This window comes from Protopterus annectens, chromosome 8.part0 (genome assembly GCF_019279795.1).
Source record: "Protopterus annectens isolate FY-2018-M chromosome 8.part0, PAN1.0, whole genome shotgun sequence".
NCBI classification, from domain to species: domain Eukaryota; kingdom Metazoa; phylum Chordata; order Ceratodontiformes; family Protopteridae; genus Protopterus; species Protopterus annectens.
The window spans coordinates 833316547-833343275 of NC_056741.1; the positions used below are offsets into that span (position 1 = coordinate 833316547).

Consider the following 26729-nt stretch of genomic DNA (forward strand, 5'->3'; position numbering starts at 1 on the left):
ACTGACTTTGAGGTATCACTGAAGCTTTCTCTTGTGGAGTCTGGCCAGAGGGAGCACAGGAATAGTAGAAGCCATGAACTGGAGGACCCTCAAACTCTTGGGCCATGACTGATGTCAGAGAAAGAATGGACTGGAAAAAGGCAGTGAGAGACAGTGTCTTGGGGGGCAGGCAGTGATGCCAGCATGGAGATAGTTTAAAGCCTGCAACCAAGGAAAATATGATCCTGAAAAGGCATCAGAACTGATTTCTGGAAGTTTATGGTGAACCCCAGACTCTAACAGAGAAACAGTAAACTGGAGATCCCGAAGCAGAGCATCAGTTGACAAAGCTTGAATGAGGATATCGTCCAGATAGGGGAATATCTGAACTCCTCTCATCCTGCAGAAGGCAAGACAGGAGCAAGGCATTTGTTCAATACCTTTTGGCAGTAGAGATGGCAAAAGGAAAAGCAAAGAACCGAAAATGCAAGGAAGAAACAGAAAAAACAGAAAAAAAAACTGAAAAGTAGATGGATAGAGAGATGACGGTAGACATCTTTGAGGTCCAGAGAGACCAGAAAGGCTGGGGGCGTGCATTCAAATGGAGGGAATCTTCAGAAAGGTGTTGAGCTGGGAAAGATCCACAGTTGGTCTCCAAGTAACCTCCTTTCTGGGAACCAAAAACTTTCTAAAATAAAAAACTCCTCCATACCTTGGGCAGAAGGCACAGCTTGAATATACTCTTGGATCAAAAAAGAATGGAGCACCTCTGGGAAAAGAGAAAATTGTTCCCAAGGAGGTTTAAGGATGCCCAAAAAGGGAGGAAGGGATTTCCAAACTGTGAAATATAGAACAAACAAATACCAATGTGGTCCAAAGGTCTGTATGGTAAAAACAGCAATCCAAGAAATCAAAACCAAAACGACCACCATGGCTGAGGCTTCCAGATTTTTTAATTAGTCTTGAAAAAACGATAGCGGTATGAAAAATGGATAAGCATTTTCACGTAGTGAACTACGCTTCATCAGATCCCAAATAACAAATCACAAAAACACAATTTATATATTCTCTCAATAGCTAAGACACTTAAGCAATCAGTTAATTAAACAATAAAATCATTGGGTTAAAATAAATTAAAACAATTAATTAAAATAATAAAACAATAAAACAGGCCCAGCTTGAATAGACTCCTGGGCCAAAAAAGAATGGAGCCACCTCTGGGAAAAGAGGAAATTGTTCCCAAGGAGGTTAAGGATGTCCAAAAAGGGAAGAAGGGATTTCCAAACTGTGAAATATCCCTGACACACAATGGACAGAAACCAAGATTCTGTTGTGATCTGTTGTGATCTTTAACCATTTGGAGGAGACAGGAAAAGATGAAGGGATAAGAGAATCTGGCTGTGGCTGAGAGAAAGGGGAAATGAGTTGTCAAATGCAACCTGGCTTATCCTGAAAAGGGTGGTAGGGATTTGAGTAGACTTAGCAGAGGAGGTACACATTTAGAACCCTTTTTCCTCTTGGGTGGATGGCGAGAAGGTCTATTAACAAAAGTAGATTTGGAAGGATAATTCTTCTAAATTTCAGGAATACATATAACAAAAATATGTCTCAGCTCCTGCAACGTTTTACCCTTATCCTTAAACTTGAAAACTTCAGCAGTAGCAGCACCAAAAAGATTTTTTTTATCCAGATGAGAATCCAACAGCTTAGCCTTAATGTCATCAGGCAGAGCCTAAAGACAAAGCCAAGAGTAATTCTTCATAACAGAACCAAAGGAGCAGCCCAGGAGGAGGCATCAGATGTATCATAGCAGAATTTGATAGTGTGTAGAGCAACCTGAGATGTACAGTCTAACAGGGAAAGGACAGGAGCCTTCCCTCAGAGTCAGAAAGGTCAGAAACCACTTTGGAAAACTGAGAAAGAAGGGTCAAAACATACATGCGAGTCTGATGGTTGATGCCCTGAAAGGATAAAAGAAGCAGCAGTCTAAACCTACTTAACCATCCCGTCCATAGCCCTACTACTGGGAGCGACTTGGTAGAGTGCAACAGCTTGGAGGACTTGTCAGAACAGACACTGCAAAAGGATCAGTAGAAGGGCATTTATAAAGGAATTTACATTCATCAGTCACCTTGTGAAACCAATCTGGCTTCTTGGGTGCAAAGGGTTGAGCATCAGGGGCTACAAAAACTGCTGAAAAGGTATCCAAGGAGGGCAGCCAAAACAAGGGGAACACCTGATGGCTTAGAGACTCCATCTGGAGGAGCTCATAATACCTTTTCTGAATGTTGGAGACTTGAAAACAAATGCCACTTAAACTCCATCATGCAGGCAACAGTATCACCAAAACAGAGTTTCGCCATAGGGGAATCTGGACTAATAAGATCCTCTTCCTCTGAACCATAGTCCACGGGGAAAGGAATTTGAGAAGAGTAAACCAGAGACTGTTCCCCAGAATCCAGATCCTTATGTGAAGAATCTAGTTCCCTGGATCTTTTTAAGAGGAGTGGAAGACCAGGGAGCAGCAGACACGGACACCCCTTGAAGAAGCTTTAAAGCCATTAAAGCATTAGATAATCCTCTAGTAAAATCCTGCCATTCAAGTTGGGAATCCTTAACTTCAGGAGAAATAGCCTTCATTTTCTGTTTTTTTTTTTTTTTTTTCTGTAGGATGCCTGCACAAAACACCCTCGGGGGGGGGGGGTCAGACCCTGGAGACATTCATTAAGCTTAGTAGGGATCTCATCCCTAACTAAGCCCTGCATAATTCCTCTCTGTCCTTCATGAATAATTGGCAGAGGTTCCCCTTCAACATCAGGAGCAGAAGGTTATAAAGCCTCAGAGGACATTCAAGAAGTCGAATCCATGGCCAGCCTCCAACAGGTTCACAGCAAAGGAATCCAAAGCAGCCACCAGGTGATCCTCTAGGCTTTCACTAGCCTTTAGAGAGACATCTGAGGAAGGTGGACAGCTGCTGAATCAGGTCTAATATGTTTGAGTAATAAACAACTGAAAGCACTTCATCAGACAATATACTACCATTTAATTAATCTATATATATTAAATTACCAACCCTCCAACCAATGTAAATCCCTCAAAGACATTCAAAATGAACCTATGAACCAACAAGCCTCATTAATATTAAAATAACATTTAAAATGTCTAAATGAGTTTAAAACCTATAAACATATAAATACATATAAATACAATACATAAATATGTAGATTGATTTAATTACATAAATTCTTATACAACAATTAAAAAAAAAGTGCTTGTGCTTACTAATATGTTTAAAACATAATGAAACATCTCCCTCTACTATCATGATTCAGTATTGCACATAACATTCCATAAACACAATAAAACCACTTCCTTTGTACAAAAATGAAGTTAAAACTCACTATAATATTGTTCAAATATACATACTTTACTTAAATATGATTACATAAATAAATAAATAACATGTATCACACATCAATTCCTATCACTTTCTTCTATTAAAATCAAATAATCATTTAACCCTGGTTTTATACTATTTTATCTAATATGTTTGACCTTTTTCTTGGCGCACAGCTGGCCCTCGGGGTGGGAAGATTCCACCATAGCACCTTCAGCCAACAGCTTAAGACATTGGTTTTCAAGGTAAATGGATAGAGGATAGATGACTATGTAGGGTCTTAGAGATGAAATCCTGGCAGATGGAATGCAGACTATGGTCATAGAAAGAACCCAAATAAAAAGGCTGTCGTCGTGACAGTCTTTATTGAGAATTTGCCTCCCACACTGAAATTTTCCCTTTCTGGATGACATGAACCCAACAACACTAAAAAGAAAGAAAGATGAGACAAAACCTTGACAGTGCACTTATCTGAAACACTGCTTAGTAATCAGCATAGCAGAAAGGCGTTCAGACCAGCCTTCAAGGATGGTGTTTGGACTGCTGGCAAAGAAGTTCTGAGTGTGTGCATCTGTATGTCACCCCCATACCCTGCATGGGGTGAGGTGTATGTGTGATGTATGGCACCCATAACTGCCAAAGGCGTGGTATACTGGACATTGGGCCAACCTTGGCAGGCGATCCCTCAGGTTATGAATACTGCAACAATGATATGGAAGGCCATCATGTGTGACTTTGTGAAACTTGTACGTGTTAGCAAGGCTAACTCCCAGACTTACACAGCTAGTCTACAGAGGGGTAAGAGTTGCCCCCCCCCCACATTTAAGTACCACATGACTTTGCATTGCCTATTAATAGAAGGACACCTGGTACCCAAAACAGTATGAAGGCTTTTGGATCCAGGATTACTGCTGACATCTCTCTGATATTGACATGCTACTTCCCATATTGGGGGAGGGGTCTACTGACCTTGCACTTTGAGGCTGCAGGTGCATCTCCCTCAAGCATTATATGATGCAGTATCCTTTTTAGTTAATAGGAGGCTAAACTGGTATTGCATGTTTTAAGATTCATTAGCCCACCAAGTAAATTTCTTACAAACTTATAGCAGGACTGGTGGACCTTCTCTAGGGAGTAGAAATGTTCAAATTAATTTTTGAGACACCACTGAGAGATTCTGTAAAGATCTGAGAATCTCCCTTGCTGTCATTGTCATCCTCAGACTGCTAAAGGGGGGAAAAAAAAGATGATCTAGGAAAGTCGCACCTTCAGGTGGTGAGGAAAGCACAGGTTAAGACGGTGTTCAGGGCAGCTTCCACAAAGGCCTTATATATGCTGGCTATTAAACTGGATTCAGTGAGATTCAGTTAGAGCCCAAAGTTCTGGACTGTCTGAGAGTGAACTGAAGCCTTCCATACAGTTTCCACTTGGACTATTCTTTCAGTAGACAGGTGCCTAGGTATAGGTAAATAAATATGCCCTTTGAAATGGGGCAAGCATTTTGTGAACACCCTTTGAGTGGTGAACAGCCCAACAGGCAGTAACACACAAACTGGAAATTCCCCAGTCTGAACTTGAGGAATCGCCTGTGTACTTTCATGCAGGAATGTGAGAACATGCATGACCATGATCACAAAAGGCATCAACCAGGGGAGGAGGGGCTACAAGGTAAGCATTTTGAACTTTGGAACTTTTAATACTACTATAAATTTGAATGGTCCTTTGTGGTGGCCTCCATGGTTTGTCATTTTTAGGGACCCAGAAGAGTCAAAGCCACTCTTCTTCATCACCCAAGGGAACTATTTCAATGACTGCTTGAGCTAGGAGGTGTTCAAGAAGAGGAAAGGCCAACTAAAGGCCAACCCCACCTGCTCTGACGGGAGAGAAGGCATCCTCAGGAAAGAAAGGCCTTAAATTTGAACAAACTTTGTCGAAGATTCATTTGTTTGCGGTAACCTAAATTTCCTTGAAGAGTCAGTTAAACTCCCTGGGGGAGGGGGAAGGGAAGGAGTGAGGGGATACCCAGCAGAGTCATGAATACTCAGATTCCTTGGAACAGTTTCCAGAAAGTCCCTCTGACCTGCCCTGTTTAAAAAAAAAAAAAAAAAAAAAAAAAACTTTATTTTACTGACCTCTGGTCAGATGTTGGAAGAAAGGCTGTTTGGATAGATAAGTTCTTCTGTGTCTAGGAATGGACGGATAAAAATTTGATAGATATCTATTAACATTCCATTTTCTTCCATCTTTTTGAAAACTTCCTAAGAAGGTCTAAACAGAAAGTTCCTCTCTAAGGGTACAGTAACTAGTCATATAGTAGTAGCTGAATTGTCAACCAAGCTCATCTCCTAATGACAGATTCCAGTTGTTGCTAATCTTGATGCTGCATTTACAGCATTGTGCTGACATTTCTTAACATATTTGCTTGTCTTATAGGTTCATAGATTAGTACTAGGCTAACTGCCCTTGTGGGCCATTTTCAGCCTAGCCAATTACCCCATGTGAGAATCAAACCCTGCACCTTATGTTTGTAAGGTAAACACCTTAACCATTATGCCAACCTCCCCCCAACCAAACCATTATGTTTAGTAGGGCCCAGGCTTGAAATCTGAATCTTCAGGGTGCACTCTTTGATCTCTGAAATTAATTTGCCTGCTGCTTCTGGATCTCTCCCTGGTATTAACAATAAGGATGTGGCAATTAGTAGCTCTGAAAGTGAAGCAGATTTGCATATTTTTCCCCAAACGTACCTAGTAGCCCACTGTTCCTATCACCAAAGAGGGTGCTAGGGCCTGGTTCAAACTTAATCTGTTGTAACATCAAGGTAGATCATAGCCATATCTGATATCAGACTTTTTTATAGGTACTGGAAGTCTACTGGACTTGGTAAAATCCTCCAGGTTTCTTGGAAGGCTGGTACTGTGAAACTGGTTCCAACAATTCAGCAAAAAGGCATCTGTGAAGGCCTCATACTGAGAATTGCGCACTTGGCGCTGCAAGGCCCAGCAGATTCACTTACTGCTATATTCTCTTCAAATCTCCTTGGAGTCCCATTTGAAGTGCGTTTTTAAGACACTGAGGGTTTCCCAAAATCTGATGTCTTTTGGAGATGACCTTTATAAAACTTCCCTTATCTAAGCTGTATCCAAGAAGAGAGGCCTTTTAGGAAGCTTATGCTATATTTCATCCTCTTCCGAGGAAGACACTTACTAGGAGGAGAATACCCCCTTTTCCTTATCATGGGTTGATTGCCTAATGTAGAGGACTGTTGGATACCTGCTGAGAGGTTCACTACATCCTGAAAAGCTCAGCCAATTTCTTAAAATCTCACATGGCAAGACCCTGCTGTGGTTTAGGACTCCAGGTACTGGAGTTAGTGTGGCCTATAAGGCCTAAAACATGGTAGGCTTACACTGCTTGTATGGTAACCTTTCTGTAGAAAGGGAGCGGCATACAGTCACCAGTTTTGCTGCATGGAATTTCAGAAAAGAGCACAAGTAATTCACAAATCCCCACATCTTAAGAGCCAGTGGACTTCATAGCCAGTGGTTTTGGTGATGATGGTCTCTGCAAAGCAATAAGACAACCATGCTGGAAGTTACTAACACATTCACTTAAAAATGAGTCAGGCAGTGGCTGGCAGTCCACACATTTGTTAAGCCGGGCCACCTGGAAGTCACCTCAGTATTTACTGCATTCTTGGGTTTATGAGTTCTGAGTAGCAAAAGGACTGCCCTACTGCTCTCCGTCACACCTTTTTTTGGCATCCTCTTACCCTACTAATTCTTTATAGTGACGTTCCTTTCAATTACTTGTTGAGAGGTGAGGACTCCCCAGACTAGTGGATTGCTGTTCTGACTACACATTGCATGAGGGCCTCCAGCTTTTTCTATACCAGGTCAGCATGGAGCAAGTCTTCTCTACTTCCTACTATTCCAGCAGAGAGAGAGATGTGAAAAATGTCTTTAATGTAAACTTCACCTTAAGATACAAGCAAACTGGTTTCACCAAATGCTGTTCTTAGCGCATTTAAACATCAGTACAGAAACACATTTATGCTTGTATACTACATAGCAGTATTTACATGAACAAGAAAAACAGTCACTCAAAATTATATGCTCCAAATCATGTTTAGAATGAAAAATCGTCTTCCCTCAAAAATTAACTATATGCACTGCCCAATTCACTATAATATAAATTGATAGTAATAAATACATGTATGAATATAGGGCAAGCAAGAAACACATTTGCGTGCATTTGATTCCAAAGGAACAGTTTAACTAGCATCAGATTATTAAAACACTATAATCATAATATCATTAAATATCCACTGACTTATGTATATGCGTATTATGTATCCTCATGTAATCTTGTGCTAAAAAGCACCCCCATTAACTATCCAGTTTGCATAAATCATTAGTATTTCATTAGCTGTATTTATTGCTCAAATATTCAGCTGCCCAGAATTTGAAAGGTCTAGGGTTTTTCCCCATGACTTAATGCACTGTGCTAGGTAAACCAACTATCCACTTGTACAAGTAATAAGTTGTCAAATTTCAAACATTTGAGTCATACTTCTAGATTAAAAATGCTCTGCACAATACATTTATAACACATACTGATACCACAAGCTGGCAAACCTAGGCTACTGGTCCAAATAATATTTGAACCAGAGTTATCACCTATTGGCATACACAAAATTGTTGTGAATTACATGGTATTTCCTTGTCTATAAGTAAAGCTACATTGTTAAGGTAACAGTATTTTATATATATATATATATATATATATATATATATATATATATATATAAAAAGAGAGAGAGATATACACTAGGTCTGACAAGTTAGCACAGATGATTAGGAGGCTGGTCACCAGTGGAGTCCCCCAGTGCTCTGTGCTGGGCCCACTCCTATTTGGCATCTATTTCATGGATGTCAAACCAATGTCAAAGGACTTTGGCTAACCAAGTTCGCAGATGACTGCAAACTGGGAGCACTCACTGAATCTTCCATAAGTTGAGAAAATCTTTCAGGAAGGTCTAATACAGACAGTGCCAAATCCATTGCTTAAAACTCAGTACCAAGAAATGCAGTCAGGAAATGTTGAGAGGCGGGTACGAGATTCAAGCAGCTGTATGCAGCTATCTTCAGATTATTTTTCCTAGAGGAAGGCAGCTTTTGATGCAGAACAGGCTAACGAGAAATAAAAAAAAAAAGTTTATGTAACAAAAGGTGATCCAGCAAACAGAAGACTGTACTTCTCATTCTTCTGATAAAGTTTGTAGAAATACTTTGCTATAGAAACCTTTTAAAATGTTCCAAAGAAAAATGAAAGAGAGGAAAAAGCACAGAGATTGACTAAAATAATCAATAGCACAAAGGTGCAGGACTTGATTCTCACATGGGGTATTTGGCTGGGCTTGAGGTGGCTCACAAGGGTAGTTAGCCAAGTACTTCTCTATGAACCTATGAGGAGAACATTGGACTTGAAACAGAATCTAGTGCTAGGAAATGGAGATGATCAGGAAGTAGACCAACACTGAAATTAGTGAATAAATGTGAGATAAAGCATCAATTACATTTATGAAATATGGCTTTGCAAATGAGTCTGGGAAAAGGACTGGACTCTGTGTTAATTGTGGGGGGACTGTGTTAATTGTGGGGGGACTGTAAAGCATATAAACTCCACATTATGCCCTTCCCTTTAGAGGGACACTAAAGGGGGAAAAAGAAGCAACTGTAAGTAAAACAATTTATTTGTATTCATATTTGTATAAAACATTTTGCAATATATAATGTAATTTATATAATAAAATAATTTTGTATAATGTGCAATCTGGAGTATTTTAAATGTAAGGGGAGTATTTTCAGTGACTGTTGTATGTATTAACAGTACTAAAATAAACAAGTACCTTTTTAGTTGTATAAAATATAGGCTTTACAGTATAACGAGAAAAGAAATTCAGCTGGTTACTATAATGCTGTGATCTTGGGCTACTGGGGGTGGGGGAGTGATGTGTAAACATGTTCTAACTATATTATATGTAGAACTAAGTTGATAATTTCCCTTACTTTTACAAGGGTGCATGCCTAGATTAATGTCATTGGCTTAATCTGTTAACAAGGGTTATTACTGTAAGCAAGTAGGCTCGAAAAGTAAGATTAAAATGATGAAAGCTATGAAAAATAAGCTTCTTACACCAGCAGATATTAGCTTTTTTTTCTATAGCAAATGCTCTCAGTGAGAGAAAGAGGTCTGCAGCTGAAAGCAGTTAGCCAGGGGAATCCTGTGTATCATCTTGTGGGTGAAATTTACACAGAGTCCTTTACACGTGTGCAAGTTTTTAGCTGTGTTTTTTTTTTCTCATTGTTGACTACTTTTTTATTTATTTTATTTATTTATTTATTTTACATTTGTTAACCGGGAGGATCCGACTGGATACATGTCCATTTGGGAGAAAAGCTCCAGACAAGACAATACAAACAAGTCAGAAAAAAAAACAACTATATATTAAATAATACAGGTAAAGTTTTAGTTTTATATAAATCAAATCAAGATAAAGTTTGTGATTACAATATATTCATGAATGATTCAGTAGATATATTTGAGACCCTGAGTCTGGGAACAGTGTAAGTCCAGAGATTAGGTCAATAGCAGGTATGTGTTGACCGAAGATAGAGTTTTAGTTTGGTCTTAAATAGACCAATAAATTACATGGAGACAGTCCGTCTGCATGTGCAAGCAATTCATCTTGAGAGTTCTTGGTATTCTTTGCTGAGGGAAATGAAATATTTAAAGGTACAGTGACAAGCAATAAATATAGTTTCTACTTTAGTTTAACAGTATGGAGCTTTTTTCCCTGGGCCTCCTGTGAAAAGGGGCCTCTGGCCCAGTCAGACTTTTCTGGTAAACAAATATGAAATAAAATACATTTCTGCAACTAGGAGTATAACTGCCACTCAGATGCCCAGAAGAGTATAGAGACCATCTGGATTTACCACATCCAAAACCTTTATCTGTTCTATAATTGAACCCTTTGAAGATGCATTCACCAGTGCAGTTTTGAAGTCTGATTCCCACCCCTGCTCCTGGGAAGCCAGACTGATTTTATAGGGCTGTTTATTCCTGTATGTATCTGTTCAAGAACACAATTGTTGCTTCAGTTATGATGTCTTTGAATTCTAGCAGGGTGTGCCCAGTAGGGCTCAAACTAAGAAGCCTTTTCCCAGCAACAGGGAAGTAAAGCACTAGATCAGTTTGGGAAGAAGGTCTACAGCTCGGCTACTGTGGTCTTTCAGTGCTGTGAGTTGTCAAATCCATATGTAAATGATCGGGGACTCTCCTGTCCAAACTAAAGAACATGGCTAATGAGATAGAGGATAAATGTCTGAGAAAGTAAGTGCTGGAGTTATGCAACCATACCTCCCAGGTTAGCAAGCACTCTGTCAAGTGTGGCTATGAGGCAGTGGCTGCATCACGTCGGGTGAGTAAACAGAAATGCCTGACAGACGAGCCAGTCCTTGCCATATCACATGAAAGTACAGCTTCTGAATGCCGCAGTAGAAAATGAGCTGCTATTTGGACCCCCTGCTTAAATAAGTGTTTAAGAAAAAAGGGAAATACTGTGCAGCCTGTGAAGCAAGTGCCTCACTTCCCTGCTGAATACATTCAAAACTACCCTGCTAAGAGTTGGCCCCTCCACCGGTGGCATGGCAAGGGTAAGCAGCCAAAGGGGACAAGTTTAGGAGAAAATGGCAAGCTAACTAAAAGAGGAACCCTGGCAGCCTTCAGCATGAGATCCCAGAAGAAAAGGCTATGGCTGAGCAAAACTCAATTCTACCCCTCGAATCCCTCCCCAACCTTCACCCTTCACAATCTCACCTCCTCTTTCCCTTCCCACCTAAACAAAATAGAGTGTTGTATAGAATTGTTTGTAAAAGATTGGAAGAAAATCACTCAAGAAATTTGACTCTTAATCTTGGCACAGTAATATAGGCTCCAATTTATAAAAGGACAAATGTTTTCAGATATTCCCCAAGTACCAAAACATTTAGTCATATCTGTAGTATTGGATGGGCTGTCAGACATTGCTATGGAGATCATTTCAGAGCAGAAAGAATGCTCTGGGTTTTGCTCAAAACGGTTTCTAGCCAAAATGTGACTTTTGGAGTTCACTCTTAGGCTTATCAAGGTTAACCAAGTTTCTGCAAGTGCCAGAGTTCAGAATGCTAACATTGTAGGCCCTTGTGCTTTTCCCTTTCTTTAAGCTTTCATGGCACCATGGACTAGAAAGATACCTACAGCCACATACATGTAGCCAGAACAGAGAAGGCAGTACCTGAGGTTCAAAGTAGAGAATGTTCGTTATCAATTTATGTCCTTGCCTTTTGATTAAAATGAATGGCTTCAGTAACTGCTTTGTGCATAACCAAGGGCATCCACATATACCCCTACCAAGATGACTGTCTGTTGGCCACAGCATTAAAGGTGATTCAGACAGTTCTGCAGCTTACCTGTTATTTCCATGGGCCTAGGGCTCCCTTTGACCCTGCCCAAGTCACAGCTAATATCCGCTAGACAGGTCTGATTCCTGGGAACCTCTCTGGCCACTTTAAACCAGTGGACATTTCTTCTGTCAGAAAAGGTGGTTTTCCTTACCTCTTATTTCACCTCCATAGCATAGCAGGATCAGATGACTGCCAGAAAACTTGGGACATTGGTCTACATGTCATCCTTAATCCTGAAGGTTCCCCCTTGCAAGGCTTCACATGAGAAAGCTGCAGAAGTACCCAAGAAGTAGTTTATGCGATCATTCCCTGTAGAGCACCTTCATAGCCCCCCATGCCATGCTTTATTTCAAGAGCAAACTCTCATGGTGGGTACAACAAATGAATGCTGGCCAGAGAATCCCATTTGGGGTAGGCCTGGACATGTGGGCAGTCACAGAGACTCCTCAAATATAGTGTAGGAGGACCACTCGGAAACTGTTGATTCAAGGGTTCTGTGACAATATGCAGAGAAAAACAAATGCATGAGTATCAAAGTGATGATGGCAGTAATTTTAGCCATAAAAGCATTCAAACAGACCTGGCAGCCAGGGATATTGCATATTGTCACAGACAGCACAATGGTGATTTGTTACATAAAAAGCTGTGTTGAGGTGACTCTTGCATCTTGTCTAGACTAGCCATGGAGTCTTGGTAGTTGGCTCAGAAGTCAGGTGCAATCCTCAGGGCATCATATATAATTTCATATGAAAACATTTTGGCAGAGCAATTTGAGTACAACAGACATGCCCCCACAAGTGAATAAGGCTGACAGTTTGGATGATTTAGCTCTCATGTCATTTAGGCAGATGTTTTTTCTAGGGATGTGCTTTCTGTCTTGAGGCTGCGTAACCAAATACAAGAAAATAATAACATGGAAAAGACTCAGCTTGCTGTTAACCAGAGTTGAAAGTCTTTGTTCCTCAAAAACCTGTCAGACCTTTACAAATGAGGATCATCTTCCACCTCAACAAAAGTATATTTGTTGGCAGTGTAAGCCTGCCCACTTTGGGATTCCCCCTTATTCCCTGTTACAAGACTCCCTTATAGAACTGCTTTACTGGTATCTGAGGCCTCCTAAGAAAGTCATCTGTCCACCATTAGAACTCAGCAGTGTGTTAGAAAAGAACATTTTACCTCCATTTGAACCAGCAACCAGAACTATGGGACTTCATGTGCAAAGCAACCCTTTCTCATTATTCATAAGAATAGAGTACCACTGTGCACCATTCCCACTTTTCATGCCCAAAGTGTTGATAGAAATCTCTGCTAAATCATGTCAGGTCATTAATATCCCTGTATTCTATCCTACCCACAAAATGATGCAAGTTTCCTACATGTGCACAGGCAACTGACATTTTACATTGAAAGAGCTAAATCAGAAAGGAAACCAGAACAATTGGTTATATTCTTTGCAAAAGGTAAGGATGGCAGGCCTGTCGCTAAACAGACCTCTTGTAAATGGTTGGCTGCCTGCATCTGTTACGCTATGCATGGCAAGACTGTACCAGAGTATGTCAGAGCCTCATGAGAAGACAGAAATCCCAAATGTTACCACTGCTAAAACAAAAACGTTTGTGACTGTCTCAGTTGTGATAAGATCTTAACATAACTGTACTTTATGGTGAGTCTGCTCACGCACCTACTGAGTTTCCCACTAAAGTTAATTTGTTTATGGTAGAAAAAACACTAAAAATTTAATTCATTATACAATGTGATTGGCAGATACCAAAAGAAGGAGATTGAGTCATGAGTGGGGAAACAAATAAAGATAAAGGAAACTAAAAAGAATGACAAGGCTAATACTTCAGGCAGAATGTCTTTCACTTGTGTGTTGTCCAAAATGTGCAGCAAAGCATACTTACCTGAATGACACATTCAACAACCATGGCCCCTGCTGTGGTGACTCCGTTCTTGCTCTGATATCCAGATGCTTAGCAGCTAATTATAAGAAATCTGGGTATCCAGAGACAAGGCCCCTGAGTGGAGGGTGAGGGTGGTTTGTCTTCCGCAGAAATGTTTGCTTTTCATCATAAGGTTCACTGCTGCAGTATTGTTCTTGATAAATGGGAGGTAGCCACAAATAGAGATTTTCACATCCATCCTGACATCCAGCGCTTTGGATGACCCCAGCAATGGCTGATCTCTTCTCCATTTTGGAGTAGTTATTCTAATGCTAATTGAAAAGGGGAGAGCAGCCTACATAATCGCAGCATTTTGTGATCAGTATAAGTCAGTGTAATCCAGGCAGTTTGCAAAGTGATAGATATCCATTATGTGATTTTTCATTTTGTGTTATTACTGCTGTTTCATTACATGATGTATCTGTTTGCTTGTGCTAAATTTAATTTTAGTATTCCTTCTTTTGAGCATACTGTTTTGCGGATTTTCTAAGACTGACCAGTTTTTTTTAACATCTTTATTAAATTATCACTTAAGATATAAGCACACATGCACATTAATAGAAAAGAAAAAAAATATTAACATTTGTCATATTCATGCATTGCACATTGCATATGTTTTCTTTCTTTTTAACAGTTGTCAAATAAATTTTCATAGTTATTAGTCTGCACTTATTGATTCTAAGCTTATTTCTCTTGACAAGGTAGATGTGATTATGGAGATGTTGGACATTATATTGAGTTGTAATTTTTTTGTAGTTCAAGTCCAGTTATTATCAGCAGACCAGTGGAGTGACGATGTGGTGATGGGTGCTGTAATGGCCCCTAGTTGCACCATTTTTTTCATGAATGGTTGGGAGAAGGTCCATATTTTTTCAAGCAATTATTGTGAAAATGTTGTTTATAAACACTTTACTGATGACATCTTTTTTAATTTGGAGGGGTGAAATCAATTTACTTAAATGTATTCTTAGATTAACAGTGCGTCTGTGTATTTAAGTTTGACACTTGAGAAAAGTTTTCGAAGTTTGAATTTTTTTTTAGATGTAGTAGTGTAGAAAATGGCAGGTAGGTTGCAAACTAAGATTTATAAAAAGGAAGTTCAGAATAATATGTATTTAAGTTATGGAATAAAACACCACAAATGCTTTGAACCATGAAAAGAAGCAACTCTGGCAACAGGACACAAATCCAATTTATTTAACTCTAAGCGCTTTCGTCTTAAACAATGTAAGACTACTTCAGATGACAACAACAAGAGTACAAATAGGTAACATGTTAACCTACAAAGTAAAGCCAAGTTCTACCAATGTACATATAAAATTTTTCTTAAAAAAACACGCATTATCTACATAATGCTTTTAACTTCAAAATGCATCCAATGGATGCCAACGCATTTAATCCTGGCCAACCCACTGCTTTTAAGCGCAAATCCAATACAGTTCCCTTCTCTTTAACCACAACTACCAAGGACCACCTGTAAGGTGTTTGTTTACTTGCTCAATTACAATAAATTTGAACTGGTGTTCATGGTATTTAGAAATATGCCTAAATAGGGCATTCATTGTTTTTTTTGCATTTAATTTCAGTTATGTTCATATATACATTTTTTCAATCACATTCCATCTTACCTATATAAAATGCATGACAATATTGACTTAATGCCCCATAGACAACCCCCACCCTATTACAATTAAATTTGCCCTTGATTTTAATATGATACCCATTGATGTCAAAACAATTCTCTGGTATTTATCAGTGGGCAGTAACCTGCAATAATGACCTTCTCTTATTTACAACTTCCATTTTAATTTCTTGGACAAACTCCACAGGATATTCCCTCTTAATAAACATACTTTCTAACAGATCACACTTGGAAATAAAGTCTTCAAATAATGAAACCATCCTAGCAGCTCTCAAATTGATCCTTAACAATTGCTTTTTTTCTGGGGGTGAGAGCTGCTATACTGTAGAAATGAGTTTGAATATGTAGGTTTCCTAAAAATAGAAGACACATCTATTGTTTGCCATATCCTTAGTCAACATAAAATCTAAAAAGGAAATGGAGACCTCGCTTGTCACATAGGTGTATTTCAAGAATTCTGTGGTACTATTAATGTAGTCCAAAAATGTCTAGACATTGTTCATACCCCCCTTCCAAATAATAAATCATCCAGGTATCTTGGGTACAATTCACAATCTTGAAAGGCTGAATGACAAAAAAAGACACCTACGTTCCCACTCACACATAATGATGTTCACATATAGGGGTCCACAGGCCACACCCATTGCGACACCCCTTTGTTGCAAGAATAACTGGTCATCAAAATAGATGAAATTGTTGGTCAGAACAAGCTCCATCATCTCCACATAGAAATTAACATCTTGGAGAACACCTTTTCTATTCAGATAATCATAGAACCAAGACAGGACCACATCGTGGGGGATAGCTGAAAACAAATCTTTAACATCAATAGTCAAAAATACAAAGGAAGCATCAAACTTAAGTTTACTACACTCGCCAAGAAAATGCCATGAGTCGATACAAAGATGGTGCTCATTTTTTAAAAAGCCTTTTAAGTTCATGTCAGAAATTTTGCAAACGTAGATGTAATTGAATTATGGACATCGACAGTCATACGCATGGGGGGGTCCCCTACATCCTTGTGTAGCTTAGGTAGAACAAAGATGGAAGGAATAACAGGGTTAACAATTTTAAATATTTAAAGTCCTGTAAGGAAATGCGCTGTTCTAAAAGCATGTCATTCAGTTAAGTTTGATGTTTTCTTTTTGGTCATTCAGCCTTTCATGATAGTGAATTGTACCTAAGATACCTGGATGATAAAATTTATCAACAGAGTTTACCCAGAAAAACTAGTGAAAGAAAAGTTTAGTGAAGTAGCAGAAGTAAGGAAAAAAGAAGGCATTAATTCTAGAAAGGAGAGTATTAGTAATACACTTGGTACTTCTATGCAATTAGCTAGTGGTAGATGAACAGGCTGTAAAAGACATTATTTTGAGCATTTGAAAAATTTGAAGTAGTTTTCCTGAAATTAAAAAGGTTATTGGGGGAAAAGCCTGTATTTGTTAATAAAAAAGGGAAAATTTAAAAAAAAATTTCAGTCTAAGCTGAGCCTATATTAAGTCAAATATAGTAAAATAGAAACGTTTAGATGTTTTAACTGCAGTTTTTGTAGTTATTTATATACTGGGATTACTAAATTCAAAGTAAACACTGTTAATATTAAAGTCAAAGGCAAGTTCTCTTGTATGTCTGTTTGTAATCTACCTAAGTTTATGTGCTGCTTGTAATGCGTTTTACGTTTGTAGAACTACAAGAGAGCTGAGTCTTAGAACTGATGAACACCAATATGCTGTAAATTTTCAAGATGAGAAAAATGCTCTTAGTAAGCATTACAATCAAGGCAATTGCCCAGTGAATTTTAAAGTTGTTGTTTTAAAACAGATAAATAACTATGAAAATTATTTTGATGCTGAGGAGGAGCTTGATTTGAAGGAATATCTTTGCTAGGTGAGATTAGATGCCTGCCATTTACCGGGGTTGAATGATAAAGAAAATTAAATTTTTTTTTTTTTTTTTTTTTTGAAGAAAGAGTCTCTAGCATTAATTAATGGAAATCATGTGACTGATTATATTGTTTAAATGTTGTATTGGTGGTTATTACATTCAGTGTGATGAAGTCTGTTTTATAGATGAAAGAGCTCACTGAATGGTTTTAATAAAGTGTGATTTTCATGGTTTATTTTCTAGCCATTTTTTTGTTTGTTTTAGTTGTTTTTACAGCATAGTACTTCGTTTCTTATTTTTGTTGTTGTAGAAGGAAAGTGTTTTCCATTTGCAATATTTGTGTGTTTTGGTAGGTTTGGGTTTTGGTAACTGTACTTTTTGATATATACAGGCATTGATCAGGAGAGCATCACTGCGTTTACAAATCAATCAGTTACCATGAGCTCATATAAATATATATAAATGCACACACGCGTGTGCACTCAAACACATATGTAGATAAATCTATATGGTAGAGCCAAATATGGTATTCACTATGTTTAGTCAACAACTGTTTAATTGATACAGTTTGGTTGACTAAGCAGAATGTTGACAGGCTTGTAACGTCTTCCATTTCACAGAGTTGGGGAATATGCCCTTTTCCTAATATTGTACGATCTTGGAATTAGTGTGTATAATTAGCTGGATGTGTGAGGGGTGGGTGCAGTGTTAAAAAAAAAAAAACAATATTTTTTCTTTTATTTTTTTGTTTTGTAAGTTTGCATGAGCTTAGCGCATGCATAGTAGCACAACATCATTTGTGTTTTCACTGTTTTGTGGTTGACATTTTGGATGTCAACATTTGGGTGTTTCAGTCACAGTAAGTACATGCAGACTCCACACAGAAGGTGATCCAGCCAATAATCGAATGTGAGAACCTCTTGCTGTGAGGCAACAATGCTAACCGCTGCACCACCGCGGCCTCTCCGCAAGTCGAGTGACGTTTAAAGACATGCAGGTAGGTGCGTGCGTGAATGGGTGTGTCTTCTTTGAAGTGAAGAAAACGAAGAACCAAAACTCCAGATAAAATAACCACGTAGAGGAGAGATATTTAAATGTAAAAACATGCTGGTTATACACAGCAGTAAAAATGCATTAAAACTTTAATCCTCGATAACAGAACAGTAAGCACTTTCACAACCAAAACAGTTGCTTCATCAGACTACATATAAAATCAAACGTACTCATTTTATATTTATGATGCAATTCAAACTGTCCAATCACTGAAATGCTAATTAACACTTAACTTAAAAGGGTAAGTGCACATTTGTCAAAATACTTGTAAAAAAATATATATGTACATCTAGGAAATATATATACACACACACATGACTAACCTGCACAATCAAAATTAATAAGCACATGCATACACACTTATGAAGAATAGCAAAAAATTATTTTTATATATTAAATATTTTAAAATTAATGTTTCAAACTCCTGGATTTGAGGGCAGGTTTAAGCGACATCCTGCTATTCAAACCAGGAGGTCTGTCAGCATTAAACAGCAGTATCCACCTCTGCTCAACCTTCTCAGTTTTATTACTAGCATCACCTCCCCTCATATTTATCTTAACAATCTCCAGAACCAGAAACTTAAACGTATGACTAGCACCTTCCTTTTTAACATGCATGGCTAAGGCATTGCTCTCTTTACAATTTCTTATATCCCTGAGATGTTCTAGGACTCTTTCCTTAAATAAGTGATTTGTTTTGCCGATATAAAAAGAGTAACATTCTGTGCAATAACAAAAATAAACAACATTCTTTGTTGTGCAATCAGCATAGAAGTTACAACTAATGTGAAAACCTAACGTGGGGTGTACAAAGACTGCGCCTCTGTGAATGTAGGTACAGGCTGTGCACCTCCTACAACTATATGTCCCTAGTCTATCAGATGTAGTAGTTCTGGGGGTGTCATTAGTCTTGTAACATAAGTGTCTTTTCAAAGATTTATAATTTCAAAAGGAAAATTGAGGTGTATTACCTATCAATCCCTCTAATTCACTTGTGGATAAAATATCCCAATTATTCTTGATGACATCGCAAACCACTTGAGTGTTGCTTGAGAAAGTAAGAGGCATTCTAACTATGTCATCACTCATATGTGACTCAAGAGGAATTAATGTTCCGCCGTTATCTGGTCGAGGCTCAATGTCTCTCTTGATGTAGTAAGGTGCACACCTATCTTGCCTATGTTTCCATGCTTCTCCGATCTCAAAATCGATGTCATGGTCTTTATAACTTCTATCTAGAAATTCTTGTTTCAAAGTGCCCAATGCAGCTCTCAATTGTTCCTCATGGTTATATAGATGCATAATACGGTAAATCTGCCCTTTTAATATGTTCCGCTTAAGTGCGTTTCGGATGCATGTTCTTGTTGTGTAGGAAGTTGTTCTTCCTTATTGGTTTCCTATACAACGTTGTTGAAACTGAACCCATGTCATCCCTAGCCACTCTTACATCTAAAAACTCAATATCAGTCAGAGAATAATTGTGTAAACCTAAGAAAGGTATTCACAGTTTTAATATACCTCAAGAACTCATGTAATCGTTCCTCGGTGTCATTCCACAACCAAAAAATGTCATCAACAAAACGTTTATACCAAACTATTGAGGTACAATAAACACTGTTAGAGAGAATATATTCCGTCTCCCATTGAACTAGTTATAGATTGGCGTAACTGTTGGCACAGACTGTGCCCATTGCCATGCCAATCTTCTGTAAGTAATTTTTCTGATAGAAAATGAACACATATTCTCAAGTATAATCTCAAGTGGGGTGCGCAACAATCTAACTGTCATAGCTCATACCCTTACTTAACAATAAATCTGTAATGTTCTCAATGCCCCAAGAATTAGGAATCCTAGTGAAAAGTGATTCAACGTCTAAGGTTACAAAATCACATTTAGTTACAATAGAACACTAATTCATCTTGAGTCACATATGAGTGATGACATAGTTAGAATGCCTCTTACTTTCTTAAGCAACACTCAAGTGGTTTGCGATGTCATCAAGAATAATTGGGATATTTTATCCACCATAAGTGAATTAGAGGGATTGATAGGTAATACACCTCAATTTTCCTTTTGAAATAATAAATCTTTGAAAAGACACTTATGTTACAAGACTAATGACACCCCCGGGACTACTACATCCGATAGACTAGGGACATATAGTTGTAGGAGGTGCTGCACAGACTGTACCTATATTCACAGAGGCGCAGTCTTTGTACACAGCACGTTAGGTTTTCACATTAGTTGTAACTTCTATGCTGATTGTACAACGAAGAATGTTGATGTTCTTCATCTCACATTGCTGCAGTCCTTAGTCCATTGTCCTCGGTCGGCCCGGTACCAAAAGATATTGACGCCGGTCGGTTGGCGCCAGAACTGAGCACTTCAGAACGCTTAGGGTAATAAAAAAGCGCATCCAGGATGACCATATCCCTCCTCAGTCTTTTGCCGCGGTCGTGATGCAGAAGCAGCAGCGCTAACAATGCCGGTGCCGCCTGGAAATTTTTCGAGTTCGGTTTTTTCAGACCTAATCCAAGTTGGGGTGCACCCTGTTGGGGAATATTTTGTTTTTGAATAATTGTATTTTGTCAGGGGAGGCTTTGATTTTGCAAGATGTGGCCTCTCAGGAGGCAGTCAGGTTACTGTTCTTCCTTCCCTTCCCAGGGGCCTTCTCCTTCTGTGTCTAGCATGTTCTAGATGTTGTTCAAGATGTGAATCCTGATTCTCTGCCTAAACCGATAGGTATTCTAGGGCAGACCCAGAAACTATTAGCCAAGGACCTAAGATAAGGGTGTCAGGGCTTCTAAAAATCCTTCTACTTTAGCTAAGAATGTTCTTAATTGAAATCTAAGGTAGATGCCAAAGAATTACAAGATTGCTCTGAACAGGTGGGCTTTGATGCTTGCAGGCTCTTCTAGGGTGGCTGCCACTGGTTCAGTTTCCTTTACAGTCTGAAGTGTTGTTTGGTCCACCTGTGGAGTCTGTCTTGAAGAAAATGGAAGACAAGGCTAAGTCTATGCAGACTGTTAAAGATTTTGGTTCAGCCGGGTTACAAATTAGGCTCACAAACAGACTCTGCTGGGCAAAGTCAAAGAGGCTTACCTCTGCATTGCCCTTTTCATAAAGGTTCTGGCTCCAGTGATAGCCTCCTTATTTGGACGATTGCCTGATTCTGGCTCAAGAAAAAGACAAACTTCTTCATCATCTACAGTATGTGATGGCAGTGTTAAGATGCAGTACCCTCTCAGGACATGTGAGACTGAATACAGCATCCCAGATGGCCTTTTGACCCCGGACAAACAAAAGAATCTTTCTCTTTACTAGTCCTTCAAGCCCAATGCCAAACTGCATATGAGGAAGGTATCTCAAAATGTATGGACACAACACTGCCAAGATCTGGACACTGTCATTCAATAATACCAAGGAATTTTACCTAAACAGGGAGCCAACCTGAAGGAGATGCTAGCAGTCCAATATGCATTAATAGCTTTCAAGGAATTGACAGGTGTTGATTCAAACAGACAACACAACTGTCATGTGGTACATCAAGCAAGCAATGCTCAGTTTACAGCTAAATCTTCAGCAAGGTTTCTACCAGGAGCACAGAACTCCTTAGCAGATGTATTGAGCAGACAGATAATGGATCCAGTGGAAATTGGATCCTCATGTATTTCAAAAGTTGACAGTGTTAATCCCACAGCTTGGAAGGTGGACAGGACAAGCCATCCATGATTTCGACAACACTGGTACCCACTACTGAGAAGTCTGATGGCCTTTGCCTTTGATTCCACACTTTCTGTCTCAGGAGAACAATCAGTTACTCAATGTCAAACTTCAGTCTCTGCATCTGACAGCCTGGCATATTCTATTCTAGTAAGTGGAGGAGATTTTTATTTGAGCACAGCCCAAACCTGATTTAAGTGTTTCTGAGTTATTGGACAAAGGTTTGTCCTTCTCTGCTCACTATGACTGTGACCCACCGCTTGGGATCTCAATTTACAACCTCCTGCAGCTACTGCTGAGGGCCATTACCTCTGCAAGAAGGGTTTCTGAACTACAGGCCCTTATGGCAGTTGAGCCTTCCTCTTTTCCATATGAGGGGTATCTTTATGACTAATCCTTCCTTAAACCAAACCACCCCAAAATAAGAGCAGAACTATAAGTGGATTGGTTTTTGTATTGCTATCAGACCTCAGAGCTACTGCCACTTCTACAGCCTTTTAGGGGTAGCTACTAAAGATATTTTAGAAGCAGCTACTTGGAGTTCAGTGCATACCTTCTCTAAACACCTATCTGCAGCAATGTGAGATATAGTACAATTTTGTACCTACCATAAATGTAGATGTTCAAGATCCGTTTGCACATGGGTGGTTGGGTGTTTTTCCTGTGTTTAGGGCCTTCTGACATCTGGGGCAAGAAAAGACTGAATATGTAAGGACTGCAGCAATGATGGTAGGTACAAAACTGTACTTTTATTTTTGTTATTGCACAGAATGTTACTCTTTTTATATCGGCAAAACAAATCACTTAAGGAAAGAGTCCTAGAACATCTCAGGGATGTAAGAAATTGTAAAGAGAGCAATGCCTTAGCCATGCATGTTAAAAAGGAAGGTGCTAGTCATACGTTTAAGTTTCTGGTTCTGGAGATTAAGATGAATATGAGGGGAGGTGATGCTAGTAATAAAACTGAGAAGGCTGAGCAAAGGTGGATACTGCTTTTTAATGCTGACAGACCTCTTGGTTTGAATAACAGGATGTCGCTTAAACCTGCCCTCAAATCAAGGAGGTTGAAACATTGATTTTAAAATATTTAATATATAAAAATAATTTTTTGCTATTCTTCATAAGTGTATATGCATGTGCTTATTAATTTTTGACTGTGTAGGTTAGTCATGTGTGTATATATATTTCCTAGATGTACATATGTATATAGATATTTTTTACAAGTATTTTGACAAATGTGCACTTACCCTTTTAAGTTTTTTAACTGTTAATTAGCATTTCAGTGATTGGACAGTTTGTATTGCATCATAAATATAAAATGAGTATGTTTGATTTTATATGTAGTCTGATGAAGCAACTGTTTTGGTTGTGAAAGCACTTACTGTTCTGTTATCGAAGATTAAAGTTTTAATGCATTTTACTGCCGTGTATAACCAGCGTGTTTTTACATTTACGTGCTTTCTTTGAAGGTTGGGTGTCAGGCTGGCAACTCGGCACCGTAAAAATCCACTGCCAATTATTAGCAGACCGGAGTTCCGCTGTGGCGACCCCTAACCGGGAAAAGCCGAAAAACAAGTCACAGTAAGTACACCTGAGTGTGTGTGTTTGTGTGTGTGTGTGTGTGTGTGTGTGTGTGTGTGTGTGTGTGCGCGCAATATGTGTATGTCTATACATAAACTACAAGGAAAACCCAGCCAAGCTAGAGTTTTCAGTGTGATACCTTAAAACCTTAAACCATCTGCAGTGGAGGTCCATAGGATATAAGCAAATTCCTGATCAAATGTCCATTTATCTGAATTGCAGTTAAGCAATCGCACTTTACTGAACATACACTAATCCAAATGCCGAGTATTTCGAAGGTCGGTTTAGCGAAACAGTGAACGTACTGTTGGTGCTGCAAGACTGTCAGTGAACAGCGTGTTTGTACCTTCTCATCTTCTGTTGGAGTTCTGTGGCATGCCAGATTCCTAGGTAGGTTTAGTGATATTCAGGATTTGGATATGTATTTTAATAACATTGGTAGCTTTTAAGTGTAGGTCACTCTACAGTACAGATTGGGTGATCTACCCTTGTTGCACTGTAGTGCGATCTCTGAGTTGGTATATATAATTTTCAGGGGGTGTGGGGAGCGCAGGGGGAGCTTACCCCCTGCATAAATGTTGGAAAGTATTTCTTGTGTTTGTTTGTTGTATTTAGCAGTTTGTTTTTTTGTGGTTCTGTAGAGTGTTCTTTTGGATTAGTGTGTGTTCGGTAATGTGTGATCACTTAACTGTAATTCGGAGAAATGGACATTTGATCAAGAAAAGTAGACCTATATATATATATATATATATATATATATATATATATAAATAAATATTGTATGTGAATGTATAACCATATATTTCAGTATAAATGAATGTGTGCATATGTCATACATTGTGGGAGTGCTTTGGTCCATGTTCCTGCAGTGGAAGATTTGATGGTGTGCACTTTCACAGAATGTGGTAGGCAGGAATCTGAAACTGAAATGAGAAGTACTTAACTGAGCTTGATAATGGAATTGTGGCATCATCTCAACAGTTGCCTTCAATGTTGTCCTATATTAGTAGCATGCAGATTTCCAAACTGAAATGTACATGAGGATACAACAACTGAGGGTCAGAGGAGCCTGGAGAAGTGGTCTTGTAATGAAAGGTAATTCAGAGGAGAAAAGTATCCCATTTGTTTTTCCATCCGATTGAGGTTCCTTTGGAAAAAGTAAGGGTGAATTAAAAATGATGCATTTGTATTATACTTGACTACATGTCTATTTCTGTTTTCTTGTAGGCACTGAATATCACAACACATGTATTAAAGCAAGGAGGAACATTTGTTGCAAAGGTGTGTATGTTTATTTTGCACGATCACTAAAAAGACAAGTATGACTTTCAGAACCTTCATCTGGTGTCTTTGTTTTATACATTTTATAGTTACCACTTGCCACTTGTCAGACTCATAGCAGATATGCCATATTTAAGGAAGTGTATGCATCTCTACTGATGTAGTTTTTTATATAGTGCTAAGGCTACTCAAATGTCTGTGTAATTTGAATCTCTGCAGTTCTTTTTTGCCACTACCATAGTTCAGATCTTGGTCATTGCCATCACTAGTAAAGTTCTACAGTCTTGTACTTAAAATATTTGCCAAGTGTGTATCAGATTGCAAGGCAAGACCATTGCCTGCATTGCCTGTATTGGCCTGAGGCATCAAGCATAGCATGAAATAGTGCCTGTGATTTACATCTGTTATTTGAATACACCATGAAGGGATGCTTTTCACTGATATTTGTCGGAAAGGTTGGCAGCCTCTGCACCACTTGAAAGCAGTGAAGAGAGAGAAGCTTTTGGGCCTGTCTTATAAACAGAAAGGGAGTAAGCAGTGGGCGAAATTATCCATACAGTCTCAAGCATAGGTCAGAAATCTACTGCAGTGACAAGCAGTTGGAGAGCAGGATGAGACCTTGTTGTCCCAAAGGTAAGTTTGGTTTTCCTCTGAATTACCAGACTCTTCAGGTGCTGAGCTTGTCCTTGACTAGTTGAGTAGTCCAGTACTGCAGCCCGCACTTGGCCCTTCATGGAGGGTGTTGGTGACTAGGGGTGATGGCCTTCCTGGCCCCCAGCCCGGAGACCTGCATCTCAGGGTTATTGCACCACTCTGTCCCTGTTTCGTCAACTGTAGTCTGGCACTGACCACCTTTGATTCTGGGGAGCATTTCCTTGAGTCACTGAGCCATGGATTAACAGTATTTGAGACGAAGGGCTCTCCCTTTTTAGATGCCCCCCTAAACTTATGCATGCCAGTAGGTCTTGGGCAAGGGCAAACCATTTGATTCTGTTGTACCAGAGCTTGCATCCCAGGAACCAAATGTTTACCAGCTATTTGGTTGGAGCTTGAGTGGTGGTTGCAGAATTGCACCCTTTAGGAGTATAGTTTAAAGCTGGTAATTTTTCCATTATATGCCTCTAACAAGCACATGCTGACCTTGACTGTCAAACTGTCATGTGCCAGTGTTATGTCTACTGGCATATCAGTCACTCACTTGCCTTCATGCGGTGCCTTGCTTAAACTTACTCCTGAAGATAATGTGGGGGCAAGGGACACCCTAACGCTCCATACTCCTGTGAGGAGCCACATAACTGTGGTCAGTGTCTCAAGACAAGGAGTTTACTGGATGACTCCATAACTGTCAGGTCATAAGGAGCAGATTAAACTGGCCATAAGTTCAGTGGTTTATCCCTTAAGAAATGTTTAAGAATTTTTGTCAGTAAGAGGCCTGATGAGTCCTGTGCTATCTCCACTATGGAACGGTTTAAGGGTGCTGTCAAAGCAGACTTAAGGCAACCTAATTCTGCCACTTTAGCTCCAAAGAAGGTAAAAGATCTCTGTAAAGCGGTGGACATTTCTGACACAAGAGTTAACTCCTGCACCACACTGAAGGCTTGAGGTCACAATTCATCTGTCCTAGTTCCAGTCTTATTTGCTTTGGAAGATCATGGATATTCTAGAGTCTGGGCTGAAGGAGGAGATTGTGGAAACTCTGCTACCGTTGGTTTTCACATTTTTGCTGTAGGACCTTTTT

At 39.1% G+C, this 26729-nt stretch overlaps 1 protein-coding gene across 2 annotated transcripts in view; it reads left to right on the forward strand.

The window, feature by feature from the left end:
* The window catches only part of FTSJ1 (FtsJ RNA 2'-O-methyltransferase 1), a 1029035-nt gene that overhangs the window by 545602 nt on the left and 456704 nt on the right, over positions 1-26729 (forward strand). For both annotated transcript variants that reach the window (XM_044080307.1, XM_044080308.1), the window contains one exon: positions 24938-24991. In XM_044080307.1, coding sequence (XP_043936242.1) covers positions 24938-24991 — 54 coding nt within the window. The remainder of the gene's footprint in view (positions 1-24937; positions 24992-26729) is intronic.